At 39.8% G+C, this 24757-nt stretch overlaps 1 protein-coding gene and 1 long non-coding RNA gene across 6 annotated transcripts; both read right to left on the bottom strand.

Annotated features, from left to right (window-relative positions):
* Positions 1–9565: 9565 nt before the first annotated feature.
* LOC118225645 lies at positions 9566–11070 on the bottom strand. 5 transcript variants are annotated; one of them, XR_004764867.1, is made up of 3 exons: positions 10828–11070; positions 9915–10075; positions 9566–9666 (listed from the first exon to the last, which is right to left on the bottom strand). It is a non-coding gene; the product is annotated as an uncharacterized LOC118225645 (long non-coding RNA). The 5 variants fall into 5 exon arrangements; XR_004764863.1 differs by having other exon boundaries at positions 9915–10060; positions 10580–11068; XR_004764865.1 differs by having other exon boundaries at positions 9915–10051; positions 10580–11068.
* A 2149-nt stretch (positions 11071–13219) lies between these two features.
* Positions 13220–19287, bottom strand: LOC118225642 (zinc finger protein 345-like). Its single transcript, XM_035414388.1, has 2 exons — positions 18742–19287; positions 13220–14817 (listed from the first exon to the last, which is right to left on the bottom strand). Exons 1-2 carry the CDS (start codon positions 19118–19120, stop codon positions 13475–13477), a joined length of 1722 nt encoding a protein of 573 aa, XP_035270279.1. The 5' UTR covers positions 19121–19287; the 3' UTR covers positions 13220–13474.
* Between the last annotated feature and the right edge of the window lie 5470 nt (positions 19288–24757).

Below are 24757 nucleotides of genomic sequence, written 5' to 3'. Positions count from 1 at the left end.
AGGTTGCGTCTTTCCAGCCAATCATTATGCTTCATGCATGACGTGCATTCCCGCTCGTTCTTTCTGATGTAAAATGTAAGCTAGCTTGCAACCTACAAATTACCAGCGGTTATTTTTTTCATTCATGTAAAAAAACGAGTTAAACTATCAAAATGAGTACCAAGGAGTCAGGCGAAGGCAGGGGAGAGGCAAAGAGAAAGTCGTTGAAAGAACTGAGGTTGAAGTTGAACTCACAGACTAGGTAGGGCCAGTTATGCACTGAGAGACTTTCTGGACGTTTTGAAAAGAGACATGCTTTCACAAGAACAAACAAATATTGATACAGCATATTAAATACATTGACATAGCATAACGTTATCCCAGCCAACATGTCCATGTGGGGCTCACATGGGTTACAGGTGGGCTGACAGGGGGCCTACCTGGATTACCTAATTGGGGCATATCCAGTTTTGTCCGCAGTTTCCATTTGGGCCCTACATGTGCTGGCCCAAATGGGTTAATGATGGGGCATTAATGGGCTCCATACAGGGCCCCTGTGGGCAAACCAGGTTTTTCCCATCTGGGCCCTACATGTATCTACCAGCTTGGGTTAATAATGGGGCCAAGATGAGTTACAGCTAGGGCTAGGGCCCTTGTGGGCCGCAAGAAATCTGTATATGGGCTACCAGTGGGTATTTATTGGTTATATGGACTGCTCGGGCTACCTTATTTTACAGTAACCCCTTAAATACAATTGCGCACTAAAGCAGAAGAATATCCACAAGGGCTTAAACTGTTCTAATTGAACATGTTGTTTAAAAAAGAGAACTGTAATACTTGACTGGTTATGTTTTTTTATTATAAAAAATTAGATCAAGTGATTAGATCCTCTTTGCTTCAGTTGGCAGCGTCCCTTTTGAAAAGAGAAAATAAATTAATCATTTGGCAAATTTTAATTGTTTACTTCTTCTAGTACCTTTCTCAATGCTCAATCAGATTAGCCTAGAGTATCCGATAACTGTCTCCTTTTCACTGCCACACTCACTTGGTGTAAAAACTAGTATTAATGGATAATTCTCAACTAGGCTATATGCAAAGACACAAAAGTACTAAAATGTTATCATGCAAAAAATGGCTGGAGTCTACTCGTATGTACATTTTAAATGTGAAACATTAGGGAGGGCAACCGAAAAATTTTTTTTTCCGGAAATCAACATGAATATTGTGATTAAAATATCAGTTTAATCTTAAAGTAACGTATTGTAGACAATAATTGGAAATTTAATGTGGTGAACGGCTAAATGGTCCGTTTTTGTAGCTTTTAAACGCACATTTTCCAAACATTCCACCAATGAAAACAGCCGGACCCTGATGGCACCGAAAACAGTCCGATTTCACTGAACATTCCATTGTTTACATTTATGGAATTCGGGAACAGTGACATAAAAACGGCTCTTACTGGTTGATTTTACATGCTCATTTATGGCAGTTGGTGCAAGTTCAAACTCTCAGAATTCTGACTGATAGGCAATATTTTCGCTGGACACTCCGGTACACTCTGGTACTGGTACATCCCCGGCTTACAACCTTGAAGTAATAATCTTGAATATTTTCATTAAAATAAATGTCTGTTAAGTCACTATCTATCGCCGAATTAGGTAACACAATGGTGATTGAGCCTATTATTATATTAATTTATATTATTATAATAATAATAATTTATGATTAAAAAACTGGGTGTCTGTGGCGACATTCCTGGGAAAAAATCACAAGCGGCGCTTAGTTAAGCCGCGTTTCCACCGCAGGAACTTTACCCCGGAACTAGGAACCTTTTGAGGAACTCAGTGCGTTTCCACCGCAGGAACTAGGGTCTAAATTTAGTTCCTGGGGCTTTATTTTACCCCCCAAAAAGTTCCTGCTCTGGGGGTAGTACTTTCCGAAAGTACAGGAACCTTTTGGGTGGAGCTTGCAGCGCTGAACATTTCTGATTGGTCGAGTACTCGCAGCATTTATTTGTATTTATTTTCAACCGCCATGTTTGAAAATATGCAGCCGCAAACCAATTTATTTTCATAATAACTTCAAATCAAACTTGTATGTTATGCGGCGCAGTAGCCTAGTTTTGGTTATAGCCCGCCAACGTCTTGGAATTATAACGTGTGCTCTTCTGTTCTTTTCTTGCTTTAGTATTCATTTTATAAAATGCTAAGCATTCGTGCTGGGACAGCATATTACGTAGGCTACCAAAACATTCAAACGGATTAATTCGGTTGCTGAATATTTTCTTCCGGATTTTCTTTGTTAGCCCGTTGTGATTGACTCAAAACGTTTGATACAGTTATGTGAGGTATGCGGTAGTTCTGCGTAATTAACATTGGTGATACAGTAAAAGCAAACTGGAAATCACCTTCCGCACTTTTCGTCAGGGTAAAATAACAGGTTAATTCTAGTAATCGTCCCTATGAAGACTATGGACTAATTTATGGTGCATGGTTCGCATCTGGAGGGCACACTTCGCTGCTCGGCTAGCAGTAACTTCGAAGGAAAGTAAACGGTGGCTGTACTACTACTAATTTAAATGTTCACGCAAGTCTGAGTTTTCGTTCTCTTCTTGTCATTTTGCATTTTTACCAACGACATTTTTGCTTGACAACGGTAAAATATGCCCAAACGGCTGCAGAAGAATATTTCAATTCCAGGTGATTAAATCGATAAAAATCAATAAATACAAAAGTAACCACATATAGTCGTTGTTGGTAACCCGTTGTATATAAGTGGAATAAACCCCTCCGGGCTGTCCCGGTTATTAGAAAATAATGTAGGCTACTTCGGTGGTAGTATGGGGTTACAGAAGAAATCATAGGACAGATGGACGGACGACAATGTTGCTTTTTCATACGTCAGTGGGCTAATTTGCCTAATCTTCGCGGGACTTTAGACCGCGGTGGAAACGCAGACAACCATGGGCTGAAGGAACCTTTTAGTTCCTTGAAAAGTAGTTTCTGGGACTAAAAGTTCCGGGTAATTTTGGTGGAAACGCGGCTTTAGTGACGCGTTTTCCATCACCCATCAATGGTTGGTCCGCCAGAGGGGTAGGCGGAGCTAACGTAACAGGCTCGTTCTTAAACTCACTTGTGTGAGCGGCGTACTGTTTTTTCTGGTGTCTGCTAGCGTTACAATAACGGGGGGGGGGGGGCGGTGTTATGGAACCCTAAAAAGTTTTTGTGTAACATGAGGTCATATTTGTTGATGTAGACTTCGTATTACATTTGATGACAATGTAATGTTACTAAATTACATAGCTATTTGCACAGCTAACGCTAGCTTCCGGACCATGTCAAGAAAGGCAACATTACTAATGTCATTAGTTTAGACAACATTGCGCACAGTATCAATTTCTCATATCAGGTAACGTTGCGTTAGCTAGCTAGCTAATGTAATTAACACAATCTAATGTCAGCTAACAATTAGAAAAAACGGTAGCTAACGCTACCGACCGGTACCGACCTCGCAAACAGTCTCTCGAATGCAATGCTACCTTGTTGCAACGTTGCAATATAGCTAACTAAAGGCCAGTTCAGATCAATGATTCGCAACGAGACTGGATGCAACTTGCAAAATTCCAATTGCAATTTTCTCTGCAACGTTCTAAAACCGTTTAGTCTCGTTGCGAATCATTGATCTGAACTGGCCTTAACGTTACCGTTATTTACATTGCCATCAAGTTCATCAATATATTATAATGATTGGAATAAAGCCAGGGTATAGGTGGAGCAGAGCCGGGTCTGATTTCTGTGTAAAGATATCAAGCCGGAGAAGACTAAATAAAAGAATACGGCAGTATGGATTAGCGTTGTTGTTATTTTATTATGCTTCCTCATATGTTCCTTCAGCCTTGATGCCCTTTTTTGATTAAATCTCCTTTGTTTTTGTTTTATTCTTCTTGTTCTGATTGCCAAGTAAACACTCAGCTTTATCAGCTCAGCTCAGCTTTATCCTCGAACAGTTTAGCTAGCAAAACCAGAAACACCAAGGGTAACATTTTGCAAGGCAGTTGTTTCAAAAATATCACAACAATTATTCACAAAAAAGACTGTGTATTGTGCAGGAGATACATACACCAGCCACAGCGAATCCCGCGAATTCTTCTCTGCAGTGTAAAGATGTTCATACCGGGCAAAAGGTGGATAAAGAACTTGTGAAAATTGATCATCACTAATTCTACCCCAGGTCTGCTACTGCATTTTAACCCAGCTCATCAGTGTAAATACAGCTGAAGTTAGCCTAATGTTAGACAATGAATGAGTATGTACATAACGTTTCTTTTATAACAACCATTTTTTAGTCAGTAAATAGTAAGTGTTATAGTTGGCGTGGCCCAGGTGCGAACTGACTGACGTCACACAAGTGACACTGGTTGGATCCGGTTGGATCTATGGGAAGTGAGGTCCAAAAACACACCTGCAATTACCACTTCTTGCCATTGGTAGCGCCAAAGAGAATGAAACTGAAATCTTTGAGATTGTAACTTTAAAGTCCCAACTGACTGGTGAATAATTTAAATGGATTTACAAAATAGACATGTCAGGCTCAAATCATATTAATGGTTACAAGCATTCAGCAAAGTTTAGGCAGCAAATAACAATGCTGAATCCTTCTGACATAATTTACATAGCATCAGTACACTCAGATCACACGGGGATAGTGACTGACAGTGGGCTAGAGAAATTGATGACGATTCAGGAACTTTTAATTTGAGTTAAAAGATTTAAGATTTAATTCGGTCCTATAGTGGGACGTTTATTGAAGGTGCGATAGAAATTTTTGCTGCTGTTGACCGTAATCGAATGCTTTAATTTTTATTGTTCGACCGACCAAGTACCGTTAAAAAGCTAATTTTATAGGTTATTGATATTGGCTTATGCTAGCTACATCATATGGGGGATCAGTTAAGGCTAACAACACACTAGCACTTCTTGTTAGTTTTATCAGCACTGCTGTGAAGTAAAAACAGCCAGCCTGAATGTTGCAGAACGCAAACGATTACATTAGGCTTCTACATATTTACTATGTTACTAGGGAGGGCAAAATGGAGCTTTAGAATTTAGACCGCAGTATTAGAAAACGTATTGGCCAGTTCACGTGCACACACTGCGGTCTAAATTCTAAAGCTCCATTTTGCCCTCCCTAGTAACATAGTAAATATGTAGAAGCCTAATGTAATCGTTTGCGTTCTGCAACATTCAGGCTGGCTGTCTTGCACAAAATGGCAACCACACTGTAGCAGACTCTCCCCTCAGGCAAGGTTGACTGACTCCCGCCAAAAACATTAGCGAACTAGCAAACACTAATTAAGCTCATTCAGATGCTAACATCAACCAGATAGTTACACTCCCTGCATGAAATAAAAATCTGCGTAAACTATTCAGAAACACACCGTCTAGTTAGCAACAGAGGCAACATTAGGCAAACTCCGGTTGTTAATGTAATATTAGTAATCAGCTAGCTAGCTAGGTTGATAACTTATACAACATTATAGCTAGCTAGCTAGATAACTTAGCAATGTTGACAACTGGTGGTCGTAATGTTGACAACTGGAGGTCGCTAGATGTTAGCTAGCTAGCCAACAACCAATTATCATTCATGTTACTTGCTAAAATATCAATAACTGGGTTATCTGGCAATCGAAAACGTTAACGTTACAAAGCCAACGACTAACGTTAGCTAGCTACCTAGCATTAGCTAACGTGTGAACGTTGAGATTAGTTACATGCTACCAAGAATTTGAGTGGAATAGCTAGCTATGTTATCTCACATTTGCTATTTAATGTTAGTCAACGCGTTAACAAAAATGGGATTCAAATACCGTGTTGTATAAAAACGGTACATTTGGAATCAACATACTTTTGCTTTCCTTTCGTCCAGCGATATCTTACCTTAAATTATACAGGCTGAGCTTGACGTAAGATCTCCACTGCTGTCTTGACTTGAGCTGAGGACTTGATGCAAAGTTTTGGTCTGTATGCAGTGCAGGCGGGAAAAATATAGCAAGAATGGGGGAGGGAGAAGTGCACTCTCTCCTCCCAGTGCAGAACCTCATATACCGGTGATCACATGATCATGTGCATGACTAGGCTTGGGCCGACTGGACGATTGAAATTTTGCACGATCGCCAGTAGCCTAGCACATGAACGATAGACCCAATTGTCTTGACATTTTACACGCACAGTTGTCATATCACATAGATAATGTGTGTCAAAAATGAAGATTGTACTTTAAAATATTTTCCGATGATGAACAGACAAGTTTTCATCTCATTGTGTTATACTGCGAGGATTACTTAAACTGAATATTCTAGTTTTTTACTTAAAAGAAAAAAAATATTGATTAACAATTAGTAAAATTTGATCCATATCAGCTAATTTAGCCCACATTGTAAGCGTTGGTGAGGCTTTTTCCCCATTAAGATAACATACAATGGCCCAGTTAGGACCCATGCAGTACCTATGTGGTTGATCGTCCACATGGGCCCATTTCTAGCCCATCTGAATTAATCTGGGTTGCCCATCTGCGCCCCAACAGCAGCCCATTATAAAGCCCACTCTGAGCCCATGCCCAAATGATTTCCCATCTACCCCGGGTAAAACCCACATGGGCCCCTCATCAGTGGCGGCGTTATGTTCATTCCATATATAGAGTTCAGTGATTAGAACAGCGGGTTATCACCATCGAGATCTACAAGAACTGGAGACAGCTTCCGTTTACCGGTTCCATGGATTCGTCTGGGAGCTGCTCAATGGCGCATGAAGCCAATTCATGGACACAGCCATGTTTGATTATGGGCCGTTGGGACCAGAGTGTACGCACTGGTTACCTAAACGACACCACACTATAGGGCCCATTTCATAGGTGGTATGGACCCACTGAGGGCTCACTATGGGCTCACAGCTTATGGGGGGCCACATTTCATAGGTGGTATGTGGGCCCACTGTGGGCCCATAGATGCCCATTGCATGCAAAAAGGCCTTATACCAGGATGTTGTTTTTGCACTGGAATCCCAATAAAACTCTTGAAACTTGTTTCAATAAATACAAATCTATTAAACAATATGGATAATTAAATTGCATATTAAATAAAACTATAATTGAAGACTAGCCTACATATATACCAGTTGCGGTAGACCAGGGTGGAGTCCTGCTACTCCCAGCACACAACCACACCAGAATGTTCAGTGGTTTAACTGGGTTCAGGGTGCAACATTAATACCAGCCACTCTACCAGGTAAGGTTGTACAGTATAAGACTCCATCAGTAGCTACCTATCCAAACATCTGTATTACAGTACTACACACTGACCTGCAATGGGGGCCGCAAGGGATAATTGTGGGCAAGCCCAAGTGCTGGCTGCCTACAGAAAACCCACATGCGGGCCCAGAGGGGAAATGTTGCGGAGGGCCCAACATGGGCAAATCCACAGTGGGCCCACCTGGGATTAGTGTGGGTTTGCCCCTGCCCACAGTAAACCCACAGTGGGCCCACAGGGGCTTGTTTGCTGGGAATGTTGTTAGTTAGTTTTGTCGCTTGTCAGGCCGCCATTGTAAATTAGAATTTGTTCTTAATGCCTGGTGCTTAACTTGCCTGGTGAAATAAAGGTGAAATAAATAAATAAAGTTCTGATATCCTGAACTACTGACATAATCTAAGCAGTACAAGGTGGAAATTATTCAAGATGTCTTGTCTAGTGCTGATAAATGTACCCCATCACTTAAATCGTGCTTTTGTCTGTGTGTTTTTTAAATCATGAAATACACGCTAATACATGACAAATCCACAGAAAAATGAACATTCATTTCTTTAGAAAAGCGGCGAGTAGCAGCCTACAATTAAAAGGGAACCGCGAAACAGTAGCCACTGACATGATAGTCGGTCTATCACAGCACACAGACAAATTTTCACACTTACTGAGTGCATTGAACTACAAGTTAGCTAAGAAATAATAAATAAATCTCAAAATGCAAACATTACGTAAAATCTTGATAAATTAAGCTTATGTATTATTTTATATTCATACAATTGTCATCTTTGTAAATGACATTTATCATCTTCATCATTACCACTTCACATTAATCAGCACCATAGCATCATTTGAAACATAATTTAGGAGAAAATTAAATATAGCTATTCCCATTTTTGAATTTATATTGGCCTATTTATTTTTCATATGTGATTAGTCATCATCAGCACCATCAGCATGCAAAGACAGAAATACTACAACTAATAACATTTTTAATGATATTAGGCTATTAGTAGTAATTTCATAATGAGAATGTGGTCAAAATATGGTGGAATCAGCATAATAGAATCGTAATTTAAGACCCACATATTCCAGCTTTATTACTAATAATTTATTTATTTGTCAGGAGTCATAACCATGAACAATGGACACAAGTAAATTATGGCAGGTAACATAATTATTAGTAATATTCATGTATTAAAATAACAATATAATTAAAACAATAATGGCGGTGGTTTCATGTAATCCTAGGTCATGGTTTAATACTCTGATACACCGGTTTTGTGCAAGCAACTCTGAATTCAATCCTTTTCTACATCGATGAGTCAATAACAGCCTCATAATCGTTCATGCATGGGTGTGCTCCGTGCTCGTCTAAGCTGTCACGCGCTATGACGTAAAACCATGTGCACCAAATTGAAATTAAATAAATCTCGGACTCAGAAACAAAATCGGTGCCTGGAGAGTAATTAGTTCAGTGTGAAGAAATTAAGAATTTTTAGAGCTAAAAAGTTCTGTCCAAAATAATTTAATTTGGCCAGGGTAAATAATTTAATTTGGCCAGGGAATGGCAATCCCTGGTCCCCTGGTTATCAGTTCAGAGGTTCCGCAATCGTCTTCTTCCCAAGAGAACCTGTCTGCAGCAAGCTGGGGAATCTCCACCAGGAGGACCTCCACGCAGGGGACCTGAAGCGGAACAAAGGGGAAGGACCAGAAATTACGTAACTTCCATTTGTTGTGCGGAGGTTACGTAATTTCCGGTCCTTCCCGTTTGTTCCGCTTCCTGAACTCCTTTATTTGGAAGTCACCTGACCAACCTCCACACCACGAATGGAAGTCACCTGACCTCCTTTATTTAGGAAAAGAGTTTGTTTGAAAGTGAAGATGTCAGCGGTTAGCCACTGTCTATCTGGTGTGAGTAAACGAAGGAATGATGCAATTACCACTGATTTGTAAGGTGTTGCCACTTGTATACCAAGTCGTTTATGATTGCATACCAGTTTGAATTAAAGGTCAATAATTCTCTTGGTAAGATAGCACACTTAGTGTTCCGTACTAGGCGAAGAATAAGCCGGGCGTAATGCTGGCTTCCTGGGTTTTAATGTATAAATTATACATAATGCATATTTTAATAACTATTTAGTTAAATATACATTATTCACTGTAGCCTTACAGTAGGCATAGTCTATAATTTGTTTTAGAAGTGTCTCGGTATGCTGCAACCCTGAGACATCACTTATTCCAATAGATTTTTCTTTAATCAAACTACCAAAATAAATACCATCAAGACAATCAAATTTCTTCAGTCTTTAATTGTGAAATCCCCTGGCCATGGCAAATTCTGCCCGATAGCAGCTGAAGCCCTCATTCTTTTTCAAGACCCTGATGACGACCTTTAAAACAGAAAACACAAGCCCTTTATCACTGTTATTGTTTATCATGTAACCAAAATCAGTCAGCAATTCAATTGTTCTAAAACAAGAGAACATTGACCTTTGTTTTTCCAATATAAAACATCCATATACAATATAAAACCATATAGACATACCACAGACCTTCCCAGTTCTCTCTCTCACACACACACACACACACAATCCCTGTGCAAGCTCTGAATGGCATATATGAATGTATACATGTTCACCTATTGCAGGTGTCGCTCGATTCTCAACAGAATGTCTCATCCCTCAATGAGATGGACCAGCACAGTCTGTGTGGAGCCAGCCTTTACAGTTGTAGCATTGCATCCATTCAATGGTCTGCATGTCTGGACACAGCAGCCTGAAAAAACTGAATATTTGCCTTCTTTTTTGGTTTGAAGGTTGGGCACAGCAGGCAGTGGAATAAGTGATGGCAGCACGGGTTGCATTCTTTAATTGTTGATGGAGAGCCAGCATTACATATGGATATATGCATTTAAAACAGATATAGATTTAAATATTATTTACAGTAACATTTATGTGTTCCAAATTGTAATTACAAGGACAGTAGCCATGATATCACCACTTTTTTATATAGTAAAAATATGCTTGCTAGCTTTTAAGTTTGGTTAAAACCAATGATTCCAACCAGGGGTGTATGCACCCACAACGACTACATACGATAATCAGGATATTCCTTCCAATGTTTTAAACTAATGTACCCCCAAACAATGTCACTGTGGCGCAACAAATAGCAGATGTAAACAAAGGAAAATGTTTAAGTAAACATTATTTCAGCATCATAAATGGATGACCACTTATAAGGAGGGCATTAAAGGTTTTCGGGGGAAAGGCTGTATAATTCAAATATACAGAACATCTCGCTAACCTTATGATCGTCTTCAACATGTCATATATTCGCATGCACTCATTTGCTGAAGCGGAACCGAGTAGCAACGACCAAGGCTAACAAACGTAGCGAACAGTTCAGCCAGCATCTCCAGACAATATCATCTCACCAAAACATTATACAATAGCTTCCATGCTAATATCGTATATTAGAATCATTGAAAGTAATAAAACATTGATATATATCGGCTTTAGCTTTGTATGTTCAAGAAACCTGCCTTCTTTCACCTCTCGCTTTAAACGGTTCTGTCGTTTGTTCCGTTTTTTCCCGTTGTCGAACTCCACTCCAGTGAACTGTATACAAAGTTTGTTTGGGTCATGTGAGTTCCGTTCGTAGTGTAGAGGTTACGTAATTTTAGGTCCGTCACATTGAGGTCACGTGCTGCTGATCCTCAGCGTGGAGGTCCTCCTGGTGGAGATTCGCCAGTCGGCTGCAACCAGACCCTTCTCCTTCTTCCTCTCATTGCGATAGTTGAGGACTCCTGTGCTGGAGTATGAGGCTAAACCAAGGTCCAGCTTTTGGTTCTCAACCCATAGACATGTCTTATTACGCTCAATGTCTCAACCTCAGCACCAGATGTAATGTCGCCCCCTGCTGATATCTATGATTGTCGCTCAAAAAGCAAGTTTCCCTATTGAGCTCCATTCATTTTTGACAGCAAAAATAAAATACTTCCACTCAAATATTGATGTTGACGCCGTGCATCACATTATGTCACAGAGGTAACACAAATATAAATTTTTTTATTATTTATTTTAGACAAATATCCTCGTTATACACAGAATTTAGGGACACAACTGAGCAGTCTGTTGAGCTAAAACATTGTACATCCTGTTCCTGATGTGCTCCCCATAGGTTTATATTGGCGTCGCTGTGTCTACATATTATACACTCTAAGGGCTAAACACTTAAATACTATGACCCGAGAAACTCAATGCCTGCCAGAGAGGCACGATGAAGCAGTGCAATTTTGGATTGCTGGCTGGGTCTAAGGTGTCTTTCTGAAAGGGCATTGAGATACTTTTTTGCATCAGGGCACAGTTTTAACAGTAGCAGATTTGCATTAATGTGAACTCATTTGAATGAAGTAAGGGTTTATGTAGACTTTCTTCAGTCTGGATTTGAATTTAGTGGGAGGTTTTCTAAAACTCTAGACTCTTTTGTCACCACATTACTACTGGACCACTAAATTAACATATATCAAAACGTTAAGGTTTGTAAAATAAGGCAGACTGGGCAGGAAATGAAAGAAAACACATCAATACAAGTGTTAAAATATATAGTTTATTACAATTCAAGGTATAAACAGGAAGAGGAGGAAGGGGCTAGCAGCATCAGCAAAAATGCAAAAGATTACAAAACTTCAGCAATGCCATGTATGAGGTATGAAGAAAAGAACTAGGACAGGTTAAATATATCACTGTAGTCTATAAATATGAAACTGAACATACTGCATACAAGAATTTTCATACAGCTTTATACAAGTTTATTTTACAATGCAGAGTCAAACACTATGTAAAAACACAAGGGTATCTTCATTGATAGTTGTATCCATTCATGTGCAAAAATGCAAATATGGTCAGTGTGTGATCGACCTATGAACATGGACAAGGAAAGTTGTAATGAATTCACTTATCCACCGATCCTAAAAACAATAATACACCACACACAAAAACAACAAACACTTGTGCGACCAGCTGTGGAAATAAAAACAAATCCTCATATAAATGCGGAACAAAAACATGACCATATTATTAACCAACAAATGAAAAAAGTTTTGCGGAAAAACCATGTATAACAATTACAGCTTTACATTTTAGGCATTTAAAAAATAGACACTTACAGCAAACGTTCACAAGATTCTTTAGATCAATTCATTTTTTAATTCTCCATGACCATAAGTCGGTGCACAAGTGACCAACTGTAATATGGTGTACTGCAGCATTTATACATTACCTAAAATGTATGCATTGCACATTCACTGGGCAATCATATTATGATAATGCATTTCTGCACTGTGTTTTTGTTGAAAACTTCAATTCCCAGACACATTGTGAGGCACAGTGTAGTTCCACCATTTACTGCTAATGGTGAGGGTTCCAGTGTGCCACAACCACCCCTATATCCCTCAATCCCTCAGGCCTAAAAAACATTGCTGGACAATTTCATTGCACGTGATCAAAACAAGAGCCCTTGCCTGCTACTTAAGAAGAATTTTCCCCAGCTGTTCCACCAATACCACTGCCAAAATTCTCCCATCCAAATGTGCGTGTATATTCATTGAAAATCTTAGTTTCCATGTCATTAATGGTTGCTAAGGACCTGTTTGATCTTTAGAGTTACTTTTAACAAAAAGGATGACCTTAGAAACCAAGCACTTGCCATAAATGAGCCGGACCTTCCTTCTGTGCCTTAGCTTGGCATCACCCAATTAGGGTCAGCATTCTCAATTGCTGCTGGGTGAAATACTCATGTCTGTTGGCAGTAAATTTTTTTGTGTTCTGCTTCAGTCTTGGAGAAGAAAATTATTTTGATTGGCAAGTACATATCTTAGACTTTATGAGGTCTCACTAATGAAACCACAGATATGTCTGCAGATTCAGTCATGCTTTCATGAAGCCAAGTCTGCTTGTGGGTCTTGACACAAGGACATGAAGTTGCAAAGAGGCAAAAACTTGGAGAAAGTAATGAAAAGATTTCTGAAGCTTTGGATCTTCCTAGGAGCACAATCAAGTCACGAAATATGAGAAAAAAACACTGCACAACCCAGATGCAACCAAGACCAGGCTGTCCTCCCAAACACTTTCTAGTTCACCTCTCTCGGAGAATGTCCAACATTGAGTCATACCTGAAATATACCAGAAGTCATGTGACCTAGTATGGGGACTCCCCTGTATGCGTTTGCTGGTGTATTGTCAGGGCTGATCGATATACAAAACGCTTGCCACACTCAGAGCATTGATATGTGCGCTTCCCTGTGTGTGTTGGCAAGTGTTTTGTCAGGTCCGATTGATAAATGAAACTCTTCCCACACACTGGGCAGTCAAACGGGCGCTCCCCCGTATGTGTTCGTTGGTGTTTGGTCAGATTTGATGCACATCTGAAACTCTTTCCACACTGGGAGCATGAGAATGGACACTCCCCTGTGTGAATGCGTTCATGAATAGCTAGGAGTGATGCAAACATATAACTCTTCTCACACTTGGAGCATGGGAAAGGGCGCTCCCCTGCATGAGCTCTCTGGTGTGTAGTCAGCTGCGACACAGTTATGAATGTCTTCCCACAATGGGAGCAGTGGTATGGACGTTCACCTGCATGAGCTCGCTGATGTTTTTTCAAAACCGATGCGGATATGAAACTATTTCCACACTGGGAGCAGGGGTATGGGCGCTCACCTGTATGAATTCGCTTATGTGTTTTCAGAACTGATCCTGATGTGAAGCTCTTCCCACAGTGGGAGCAAGTGTATGGGCGTTCACCTGTATGAATTCGCTCATGTTTTTTCAAATCTGACGCACATCTGAAACTCTTCCCACACTGGGAACAGGGGTAGGGGCGCTCACCTGTATGAATTCGCACATGTTTTTTCAGATTTGACGCAGAAGTGAAACTCTTCCCACACTGGGAGCAGGGGTATGGACACTCCCCAGTATGTATTCGCTGGTGTTTTGTCAGTTCGGATTGATACATAAAGCTCTTCCCACATTGTGAGCATTTGTGTGGACGCTTTCCTGTATGAAATCGCTCATGTCTTGTAAGTTTTGATGTAGATACAAAACTCTTCCCACACTGTGCACAGAGGTATGGACGCTCTTCTAAATGAGTTTGTTGGTGGTTTCTTAAATGACTTGTCTGACCAAAACGCTTTCCACACTGGAAGCACTGGAAGGGGCGCTCCCCTGTGTGAATTCGCTGGTGTGTTATCAGTTTTGATGCACACCCAAAACTTTTCCCACAGTGGGAGCATGTGTGAGCCCCTGCAGTACCTGTGTGGGAAGGTTTTGGCATGGGGGTTGTCTTTGGGGCTGTGGGGTGTTGATAGGTGCTGCTGCTGGGAGGCAGCATGTTCTCTGTTCCGGTTCTTCCAGAGCTCAGAATCATGCTGTACTCCTCTGGATGAACCTTCTCAATGTGCCACTGCAAGGACGCTTCCTCCATGTGAACAAATGGGCACTGCGGACAGGCAAAGATCTGAGATGACACCTCATCACTTTGCCCTGAGGAGACAGTAGGTGATACAACATATTAAATGAGAACAATAAAGAGATCTAAAACAGGCTTCAATAAATACACAAGTGTCACATTATGATAGATGCCAAAGGCAAAACCATAAGGAGCCGAAAGTAAAAATATTGAAACTAATACCAAATGTCAATGCTGTTCAAACATCCACCTTGCTTCAAATAAGAAACATGCTATACCTTCTCAAATAAACATCAATGGAGTCAGCACTATTTGCACTGTACAACCTCAATCAAATCACAACACCAAGGAAATTTCATAACCAAACCAAGCCCTTCAGAATTGGTTACATCTTGTTTTTATTTTATTGGGTGTCATACAGACAAAAATGCCCTGATGTCCACTGGCCTGCTTCCACAGTTCTCATGAATTAGGTTAATTGTCAGACCCCATTTGAAGAGAACACCCATCACTGAAACATTAGAGAAAGATGGATCTTAGAGTAATTGTACTCACTGTTTCAGCCTGGCTCGGCCTACTACCAAATTCTGAAAAATGCATCCTGGGGTGGGTGGAGTAGGTGTGTCTCATTTGCATAAAGTATTCAGTATGCAAATTATTTGCACAGAGTAGGCCCATGAAACTCAAATCAAACTGTCAAAACAAGGTGTGGCAGATCAAATATAAATCAAGCTTCAGCTCAGATGTTTTCAGAAACATATTTTAGTGAACAGTTTAGGTGAAATATGAGAGTTTATGAACACCCCTGGTTTGAAAAGTGTTGGGCCAAAACCAATCTAGCCAATCAAGTGCAGGCAGTGTTCAGTCTTCCATATTAAAATGCAAACAAACAAATTTGTGAGGGGAAACAATTTTCCGACTGGATATCTTGATTGACATCTACATGGCGTAGTGGTATCTCCAAAGAGGTACTAGGATATCATGATTGAGGCAGGGCCAGAGTGGAATGCAGAAAGCATTTTTCAATCGTTAAAGGGCAGCACCAAGACATTTTTGACCATTTTTTCCTGATAAGAGTTATTTCAGAATGGTGAAATAACAATATGGATTTAAATGTTTAATTATAAAGTAGGCATACAAACATGTTTACATTACATTACATTACATTACAGGCATTTGGCAGACGCTCTTATCCAGAGCGACGTACAACAAAGTGTATAACCATAACCAGGAACAAGTATGACGAAACCCCTAGAGAGAAGTACCGGTCCAAGTACAGGGAACAACCGCATAGTTCAACCTGGACCCTGGTGGTTAAACTGATTAACACTAACAACGAGAACGGCAACAACGCAATCTATGGAAAAATAAAAATAAATAAAAATACAAGTAGTCGTTAAGACTGGCGCATCAAGTAAGTCACCTATTAAACAGCTGCCTAGTTACAACCCTAAGTTTAGTCATTTACAGGGGGGAAGGGATGGGGAGAGGTGCAGCCTGAAGAGGTGGGTCTTCAGTCGTCGTTTGAAATGGGTCACAGTCTCAGCTGTTCTGACCTCCACAGGGAGGTCATTCCACCATCGTGGGGCCAGAACAGAGAGGAGACGTGTTCTGGAAGTGCAGGTGCGAAGAGGGGGAGGTGCTAGGCGTCCTGAGGTAGCAGAACGGAGGGATCTGGCTGGCATGTAGGGTTTGAATATCTTGTGAAGGTATGCTGGGGCTGATCCCTTGACTGCCTGGTATGCTAGAACCAATGTTTTGAATTTGATGCGAGCTATAAGAGGCAGCCAGTGGAGGGTAGTGAGCAGGGGAGTTACGTGGGAGTGTCTGGGGAGGTTGAAGACCAGACGAGCCGCAGCATTCTGAATGAGCTGCAGGGGTCTGGTGGCAGATGCCGGTAGTCCAGCCAGCTTTTACAGCTAAAAGTAAAAAAAAGTGATCTAGGGTGTAATGATCCTTTAACGTTTTCCCCCCATTTTCAAGGGCTTCTTTGAAACTGCACATACAGTGAGCGCCATAATTCATTGGACAGTGACACATTTTTTGTTATTTTGGTTCTGTACTCTAGCACTTTGAGTTTGAAAGAATACAATGAGTTTGAAGTGCAGACTGTCAGCTTTAATTTGAGGGTATTTTCATATATATCGGACGAACCATTTAGAAATTATAGAACCTTTTGTACATGGACCCCCCCATTTTCGGGCATCAAAAAATATTGGACGGTTTAACATAATGTAGAATAAAGTAATCGTTTTTAATATTTTGTTGCATATCCTTTGCATGCAATGACTGCTTGAAGTCTGTGACGCATAGACATCACCAGACGCTGTGTATCTTCCCTGGTGATGCTCTGCCAGACCTGTACTGCAGCCATCTTCAGTTCCTGCTTGCTTCGGGGATTTTTTCCTTCAGTCTCCTCTTCAGCGTGTAAAATGCATGTTCAATTGGATTCAGATCCGGTGATTGACTCGGCCAGTCAAGGATTTTCCACTTTTTGGCCGTCAAAAACCCCTTTGTTGCTCTAGCAGTATGTTTCGGGTCATTGTCTTGTTGTATGATGAAGTGCTGTCCAATGTGTTTGGAGGCATTTGGTTTTATCTGAGCAGATAAAATATTTCTGTAGACTTCAGAATTCATTGTTCTACTTCTGTCTGCAGTCACATCATCGATGAAGACAAGTGAGCCCATTCCACTGGCAGCCATACAGGCCCAAGCCATAACACCCCCTCCACCATGTTTCACAGATGAGGTGGTATGCTTTGGATCATGGACATTTCCTTTTTTTTCCTCCACACTTTCCTCTTTCCATCACTCTGGTACATGTTAATCTTTGTCCACAAGACTTTGTTCCAGAACTCTTGGGGCTCTTTTAGGTGCTTTTTAGCAAACTGTAATCTTGCCTTTCTGTTCTTCAGGCTTATCAGTGGTTTGCATCTTGTAGTGTACCCTCTGTAGTCCTGCTGGTGTAGTCTTCTACGTATGCTAGACTTTGACACATCTACACCTGCATCCAGGAGAGTGTTTTTGGGCTGTTGTCAGGGGGGTTTCTTCACCATAGAGAGTATTCTCCGGTCATCCACTACAGTGGTCTTCCTCTGTCTACCGCGTCTTTTGACATAATTGAGTTCACCAGTTGTTTTTTTCTTGTTAATGATGAACCAAACTGTTGACTTGGGCATGCCCAGGGTTTTTTCCATGTTCCTGATTGATTTGCATCGACACTGCTGTCTTCCTCATGTTGTCACACCCCAACAACAATCTCCAAAGGCAATTGCAAAGTCTAGAATCAAGGCTAGACATCAACAGTTCTCTTCTGCATATGCTAACGACACAAATGAATACACCTGCCTAACGAAACACATCTGTGAAGCCAATTCAACAAATACTTGTAGTACCTTAAAATGGGGGGACCATGTACAAAAGGTGCTGTCATTTCTAAATGGTTCATCTGATATGGATGAAAATACTCTCAAATTAAAGCTGACAGTCTGCACTGTCATTGTATCCTTTCAAACTCAAAGTGCTAGAGTACAGAACCAAAATAACAAAAAATGTGTCACTGTCCAATGAATTATAGTGCTCACTGTAGTTGAGTCTAAACCCTATTCTACAGAACCTTAACTGCAATGAAAAGAAATAAAATTATAAAATCACCAGCTGTATAGTTACAATTTAGGTCAGTGTTGCATGTCAGTAAGTTTTTTCTTACATTTATAAAATGCATGAATTTCATTAAATAATTTACTACACATTAGCACAGTTCCACAGCCTAAACGGATATCATTTGAGAGGTCTGCAGTACAAAATTTGGTCCATACTGACCAACAGACCATGCACCATACTACATTACTATAACAATTGATCAGTCATCGTGGTTTTATGTATGGCCATTAGTAAAGTACAGTTTCAAGCACTTTGTGCATATTGCTACATAAATTAGAGAGCAGACCATCTTCAGACAGATTAAAATAATATTGTAGAAAGAACAGGAAATTTACCTTTATTATGATTCCAGGGGGTTGTTACAAAGGGTTCAGAGGAGGATTCTGCAGAGGCACTGAAGAGGTTGTTCTTCATCCTTCTTTCTGTTTGAATGGTTTCAACAGTTTTGTCCCTCTCATTCTCTTCATCACTCTCATTTTCTTCTTTCACACAGAGTTGTATCTTTGCTGTAGCTTCATATTTCACACCAATTTCAGTTTTTATCTCTGCACTCCCAATTTCCCCACTTGTCTCACTTTTCTCATTCTCCCCCTCTTCATCCTTTATTTTGGAAAGCAGGAATTTCTTCTCTCTGCTCATACCATACCCAGTCTTCCTCTCCATCCTTTCCCCTATGTCCTCACATGATCTCTGCTCAACCCTTGTGTAATCCATACTGTCTATCACAGATCTTCACCTGAAGAGAGTGGTTTTAAATATTCAAAGAGGGCAGAACAGATTCTGTCTGGCTGTGTGGTGGGATCCTAAAGTGAAGAACAGACAAAAAAGGATGTTGTCATCTATCAAGAAAACGGTGGCAAGGGGGAGAAGAGAAAGAATTTATTATGTACATGTACGTTTTCATCCATTTTAACAACTTTTTATTTCAAAGTTTTTTTTGTTTTTTTTTTCAAATGTGGCATGCACAATAAAGATAGAAGATCCACCGCAATGCCACAATACTGCTGTACAATGATACTGTTGTGCTGTGCAGGTGTAGCAGCAATGTTTTGTACAAGTGCAACAATGCTTTAGGCTTATTCCAATATACACTCACCGGCCACTTCATTAGGTACACCTGTTCAACTGCAAACTACACCTGTTAACGCAAATATCCAATCAGCCAATCACATGGCAGCAACTCAATTTATTTAGGCATTTAGGCATGGTCAAGACGATCTGCTTAAGTTCAAAACAAGCATCAGAATGGGGAAGAAAGTGATTTAAGTGACTTCGAATGTGGCATGGTTGTTGGTGCCAGACGGGCTGGTTTGAGCATTTCAGAAACTGCTGATCTACTGGGATTTTCACGCACAACCATCTCTAGGGTTTACAGAGAATGGTCTGAAAAAGAGAAAATATCCAGTGAGCGGCAGTTCTCTGGGCAAAAATGCCTTGTTGATGGCGGAGGTCAGAGGAGAATGGCCAGACTGGTTCGAGCTGATAGAAAGGCAACAGTAACTCAAATAACCACTCGTTACAACCGAGGTATGCAGAAGAGCATCTCTGAAAGCACACCACGTCAAACCTTGAAGCAGATGGGCTACAGCAGTAGAATACCACACCGTATGCCACTCTTGTCACTTAATGAAGTGGCCGGTGAGTGTAATAGCCTGTTGCACAGATACAATAGTACTATACTTCTTTTTTCCACACAAATGTTTTTACAAAAAATTATTGTTTATTACTGCCACATTCAAAGATATTCCTCAGGTACATACTATACTTACCTGTAATCAAGGGCATACTTTACGGGGATAAGGGGTTACAACCCCCCCAACCCCCCCTATATTATAAAACATGCCAAATATTCCCCCCCCAATAATAGGCTATAGTATGACAATGAGAAAAATAATTTCATATAATATTTCATGACGTGATTGGGATATACTGATAGGCTGGGTGTGTCACGGAAGTTGAAGCTTACAGATTTAACGACTTTATGGTATGACTGGGATCATTTTTGATGTCAAATGGTATGACCCCTGAAAATAACTTTGTAATATTATTTCAAAGAATAAAAACAGGGACTTCATTTCAAAGTCAAATGTTAGCATGACTGTCCAAAGTAATGCCTGTTTGATTAGAGGTTACAAGACAGTAACCTGTAAATGGCAGAGTGAACAGTTACACTACCCAGACACCAATTACACAAACTGACATAAGTAATTTTTATTTTATTTTTTTTAATCAATAAAATTTTACTAGTTTTGCAAAGCATACTGACATATCTAACTTTTAGATTATGGCTTTCGAGAAAGAGAGACAATATAACTTGATACGGCGAACGGAATGTCCATGGGAAATTAAACAAATATGTCCCCCTTTTATAACAAAAGTAATTTTGTGGGGCTCGCCCCACAGTCTTTGCATAGCATGAATAATAGCAACATCAGATGCTCATGTTGACCGTTGTCAGAATCACGATTCCTGCTGGTTGTCAGGCTCCCAATTCACTCACAATATTTTTTTCCGATATTAATTATATAATGGTTGTTGAGGCCTGCCATTTTGAAATTAACATTTTTGGAGGCTGCTCCAGCATTCAGGTAGAGGTCAGTGTGGCATAACAGATAGATATGAACTTAATTATTGCCTACAACCATCACTTCTGTTGTTAAAAGCAGCAGTACATTTTCTTCTTGAAGAGGTATTAAATAACTGAGCTGATTATCTCCTAACACATTCATATTTGGTTGCATAAAGAGGAGGATAAAACTATAAATTATTTCATAAAAACATCATGTTTCAACAACATAAGGTCAATTTAACCCTTATTTAACTGAGTGTGGTGGTGCCAACACGTTTGTGTGTGCGGTAATTATCATACCGCATCTCCAAAACCATAGGAGTTATCAGTAAGCTTCATTCGCGTGCAAGTACTCAAACCTTTCTGAAGGTGTCCAGAACTTCTCCATTCTGGGGGTTATGATTAAAAAGTTGACTTACAGAAAATGTTATATAAACAATTATATAAAATATCATATAGATCTTGGTAGTTTGATAAACGTACTTCTGAAAGTGTACTTTTAAAACAGTGTTCACTGTTTCACCCCATGCCATGTTCCTGTTAGAATGTAAGCTAGAGGAGATAGACTCCAGCTGTGGTATATATCAAGTGCTTTAGGGGATTAGAGGACCTCTAGGCCTGCAGGGTCAGCCTTGGTATGGACTCCCTGAACCTAACTTATGATTGGCTAAATGGAATCTTTGCATATGGTGATTAAATTAATCTCATAGGTTAAAACAACAGTTCTTTGTCTCTGAAAACAATATAAACACATGTATTGGGCTTTATATTTTAGAAGACTGTACTTGTACCTCTTCCCTACCGGTCGTATTATTAAATTATATAAAGGAGCTCCTGACTCCATCATTTGTTATCTTTATCTTCAACACCATCACTTTTGTTAAGAAATTCCTACAGGGCTAACAGGCCCAGCTGTTAGTATGGAATGGAAATGGCATGGGAAATGCTCTTTGGAAGTGTAGGTATGCTATCCCGCCTAGTTAAGGCTGGGTGGGGCAGCATGTCCCATACTTATACAGCACCAAAAATTTGGCAATTTTCAGAAATAACCACAATGACCACAGACACTCAGCCCTTAAAAATATTAACTTCTGTATCTTCAGATCTCAGGTCAACAGACAGAATTCACAAAAAACTTCACACATCCACACAATAAAGCTCCATAAAGATTTTGCGTTTTTTCCCCATCTTCTTTTTCCTGCTGATCGCAGCATTAGAAATGCTCCAAGCCCACAAAGAATACATCTTCCTTTTGGACACTTAGCTACATCAGCCAATAAAAACATTGGGTACACACTCAAAATTTGCAGTCCCCATGGCTATTTCGCTAGTAGCTTACTGGTAACGCGTGATTTAATGTGTTGAATTAATGTGTATGCCTGTCTCTCTCATAGCCTACATTTATATGCATTACTATTACCAATCAGTCATAAACACAGTACAAAAAGTAATGATACCTGAAACAAAAACACGTTTTCATCGTACAAAAATGCCAAGTTACTCACACATTCAAAGCACTGTCTATAAGTCATTAATTCAAACTTGCAAAAGTGGCCTATCACTAAAAATACTGATATCAAAATAATTTAAACAAGCTGTATTCCAAAGCAGTGCTACCCAGTGTTTCCTAAATAATTTCAAGTAACTTGGCCCAGTGTTTTTTCTTAACATCTGAAGTAGGGATGGGAATTGATAAGATTTTATTGATACTGATTCCATTACCGATTCTGCTTATTGATCCGATTCTTTATCAGTTCCTTTATTGATGCCTGATACACATCTGGGTGTGTAGAGTAGAGTAGGCCTACGTACAAGTTTTCGGTGTCAACTTACTTTATTTTCCAGCATGAAATGCGATCATATTAGTAAATGGCTACACATGTCATGTAAAGTGCAAGAGGTTGGCTATCTCCCTGGATATTAATTAAATGTTTTTAACAGAAAATAAAATAATGAATGTGATTTTATCCACAAAAATAGCTATACAAAAAGACAAAATAAATGTTGTGGTCACGATCGCCGTCGTAGAAACTTTCAGTTAAATAAATTAGCATAATAAAATTAACAAAACATGGGCATAGATTTTCTGAACCTCGGTGATATAGTGGTGTAAGTAGACTATTTAACAATTAGCTAGCTTCTAGCGCTAGCCAGCGGTACGCTTCTATCAACACAACTCACACAGCACTCGTCATACGCTGATATGCACTTATAGCTAGCCACCGCTACATCATTTTTAGTAATATGGGAGCATGCAGCTGAAATCCTCTATGGAAAGCATCCTCACAGCAATCTTATCTACAATTAGTAGGCAGTGTTGTGCATATCCCGCTCTTACAGCTCGTTTCCAGCCCAAACCACTGCAAAGATAGCTATTTATAGCTATTTCCATGGATGAAATTGCATTAATATTATTATTTATTGGTAAAAACATTTACTTCATATCCAGGGAGATAGCAACTACTTGCACATTACATGACATGTGCAGCCATTTAGTAATACGATCACATTTCAGGCTAGAAAATAACCTGTTAATCCAGAAAATTGCTGAGTTGTCTTAGAATCTTTATCGCAACAGAATGTAGCAAGGCTGGCAGTGTCCACATAGCAACCAACGCTGTAATGAAACTTTAAGTACGTCACAATGGGTATAACAGCTGTTTTAGAATGTCAATACGTCAATATGTCATCACAGAGACTTAAATGGCTTAAATAAAGAAAGACATTTGTACCATTTACAATACTAACTTTATTAGATTAGTTTATATTCATCATTTAGGTAGAAAAAAAGTGCCACAAAGGCAATTGTTGAGGCAAAAAAGCAAAAATGCTTTTTTTGTTGTTGCTCTTTTTCAGTTTTTAATGAAATACTGAGAGATCCCATATATACAGCAGGTTAAGCTATACATGACAATATGACCACTCGGTCTCAAAAGGGACATCTCTACGCGTAAAACCAATGGTAACGTTGTATTTTTTAGTCCCAGATATTGACTGTAGAATGAATTTTTGAAAACTTTCTCTTGTTTATTTAGTTATTCAATGAGCAGTGTTTTCACTGCTGTACTGGTATATCTTAGGGCTATTGTTGGGTTTATCTTGTTGCTATGACAGAATACAATTTTTTAGTGGTGAAAGAATATGTTTATGAATGCCCAGACAATATTGTCCATTATGTCACGGGTGGGGAGTGTAGTTGCAGATGAGACTGCAGGGAGCGGGTTAAATGAACGACCAGAACAACAATGGTGGTGCTGCAAAACTCTGTATTCAGCATAGTCGTCATGTATTGTCTACTAATGAAACTAAAGCAAAATGTTAAACTAATACTTTGGTTGCAGGAGCAATGAATGTCTGAATCTAGGCACACTGGGGTGCTGACCACTAGGGGGTTTGCGCTAATGTAACATTTCACTAACATTACATTCTTTAGAGTTTGTACATCACCTTTCTAATAATTAAAGGAGTAACATGGTGGTTGAACATGACACTTCCCAGTTGTCTGGGAATTTCCCACTATAAAAGTTCACCCGAACCATCTGGGCGTGGTAATGAGAACTGTCAGTTAGCTATGATTGACAGACCGTGCCCCGTTGCCATAGCTACCCCCATGATACGCGCTCTTTTTGGGAGACTTTTCACAAGCTAGCTAGCTTAGTAGTATATCAAGTATCGATAGATAGCTAAGGTAAGGACGTTGACTTATATCCAATTATAATTTTTGCTATCTAGCTAGCCAAGTTAAGATAAAAGCACAACTATAATGTCCTCATAAAAGCAAA

This window comes from Anguilla anguilla, chromosome 4, assembly GCF_013347855.1.
Source record: "Anguilla anguilla isolate fAngAng1 chromosome 4, fAngAng1.pri, whole genome shotgun sequence".
In the NCBI taxonomy this organism is placed as follows: domain Eukaryota; kingdom Metazoa; phylum Chordata; class Actinopteri; order Anguilliformes; family Anguillidae; genus Anguilla; species Anguilla anguilla.
The sequence above is the reverse complement of the archived record's forward strand: the minus strand, read 5'-3'. Positions and strand labels throughout refer to the sequence as shown.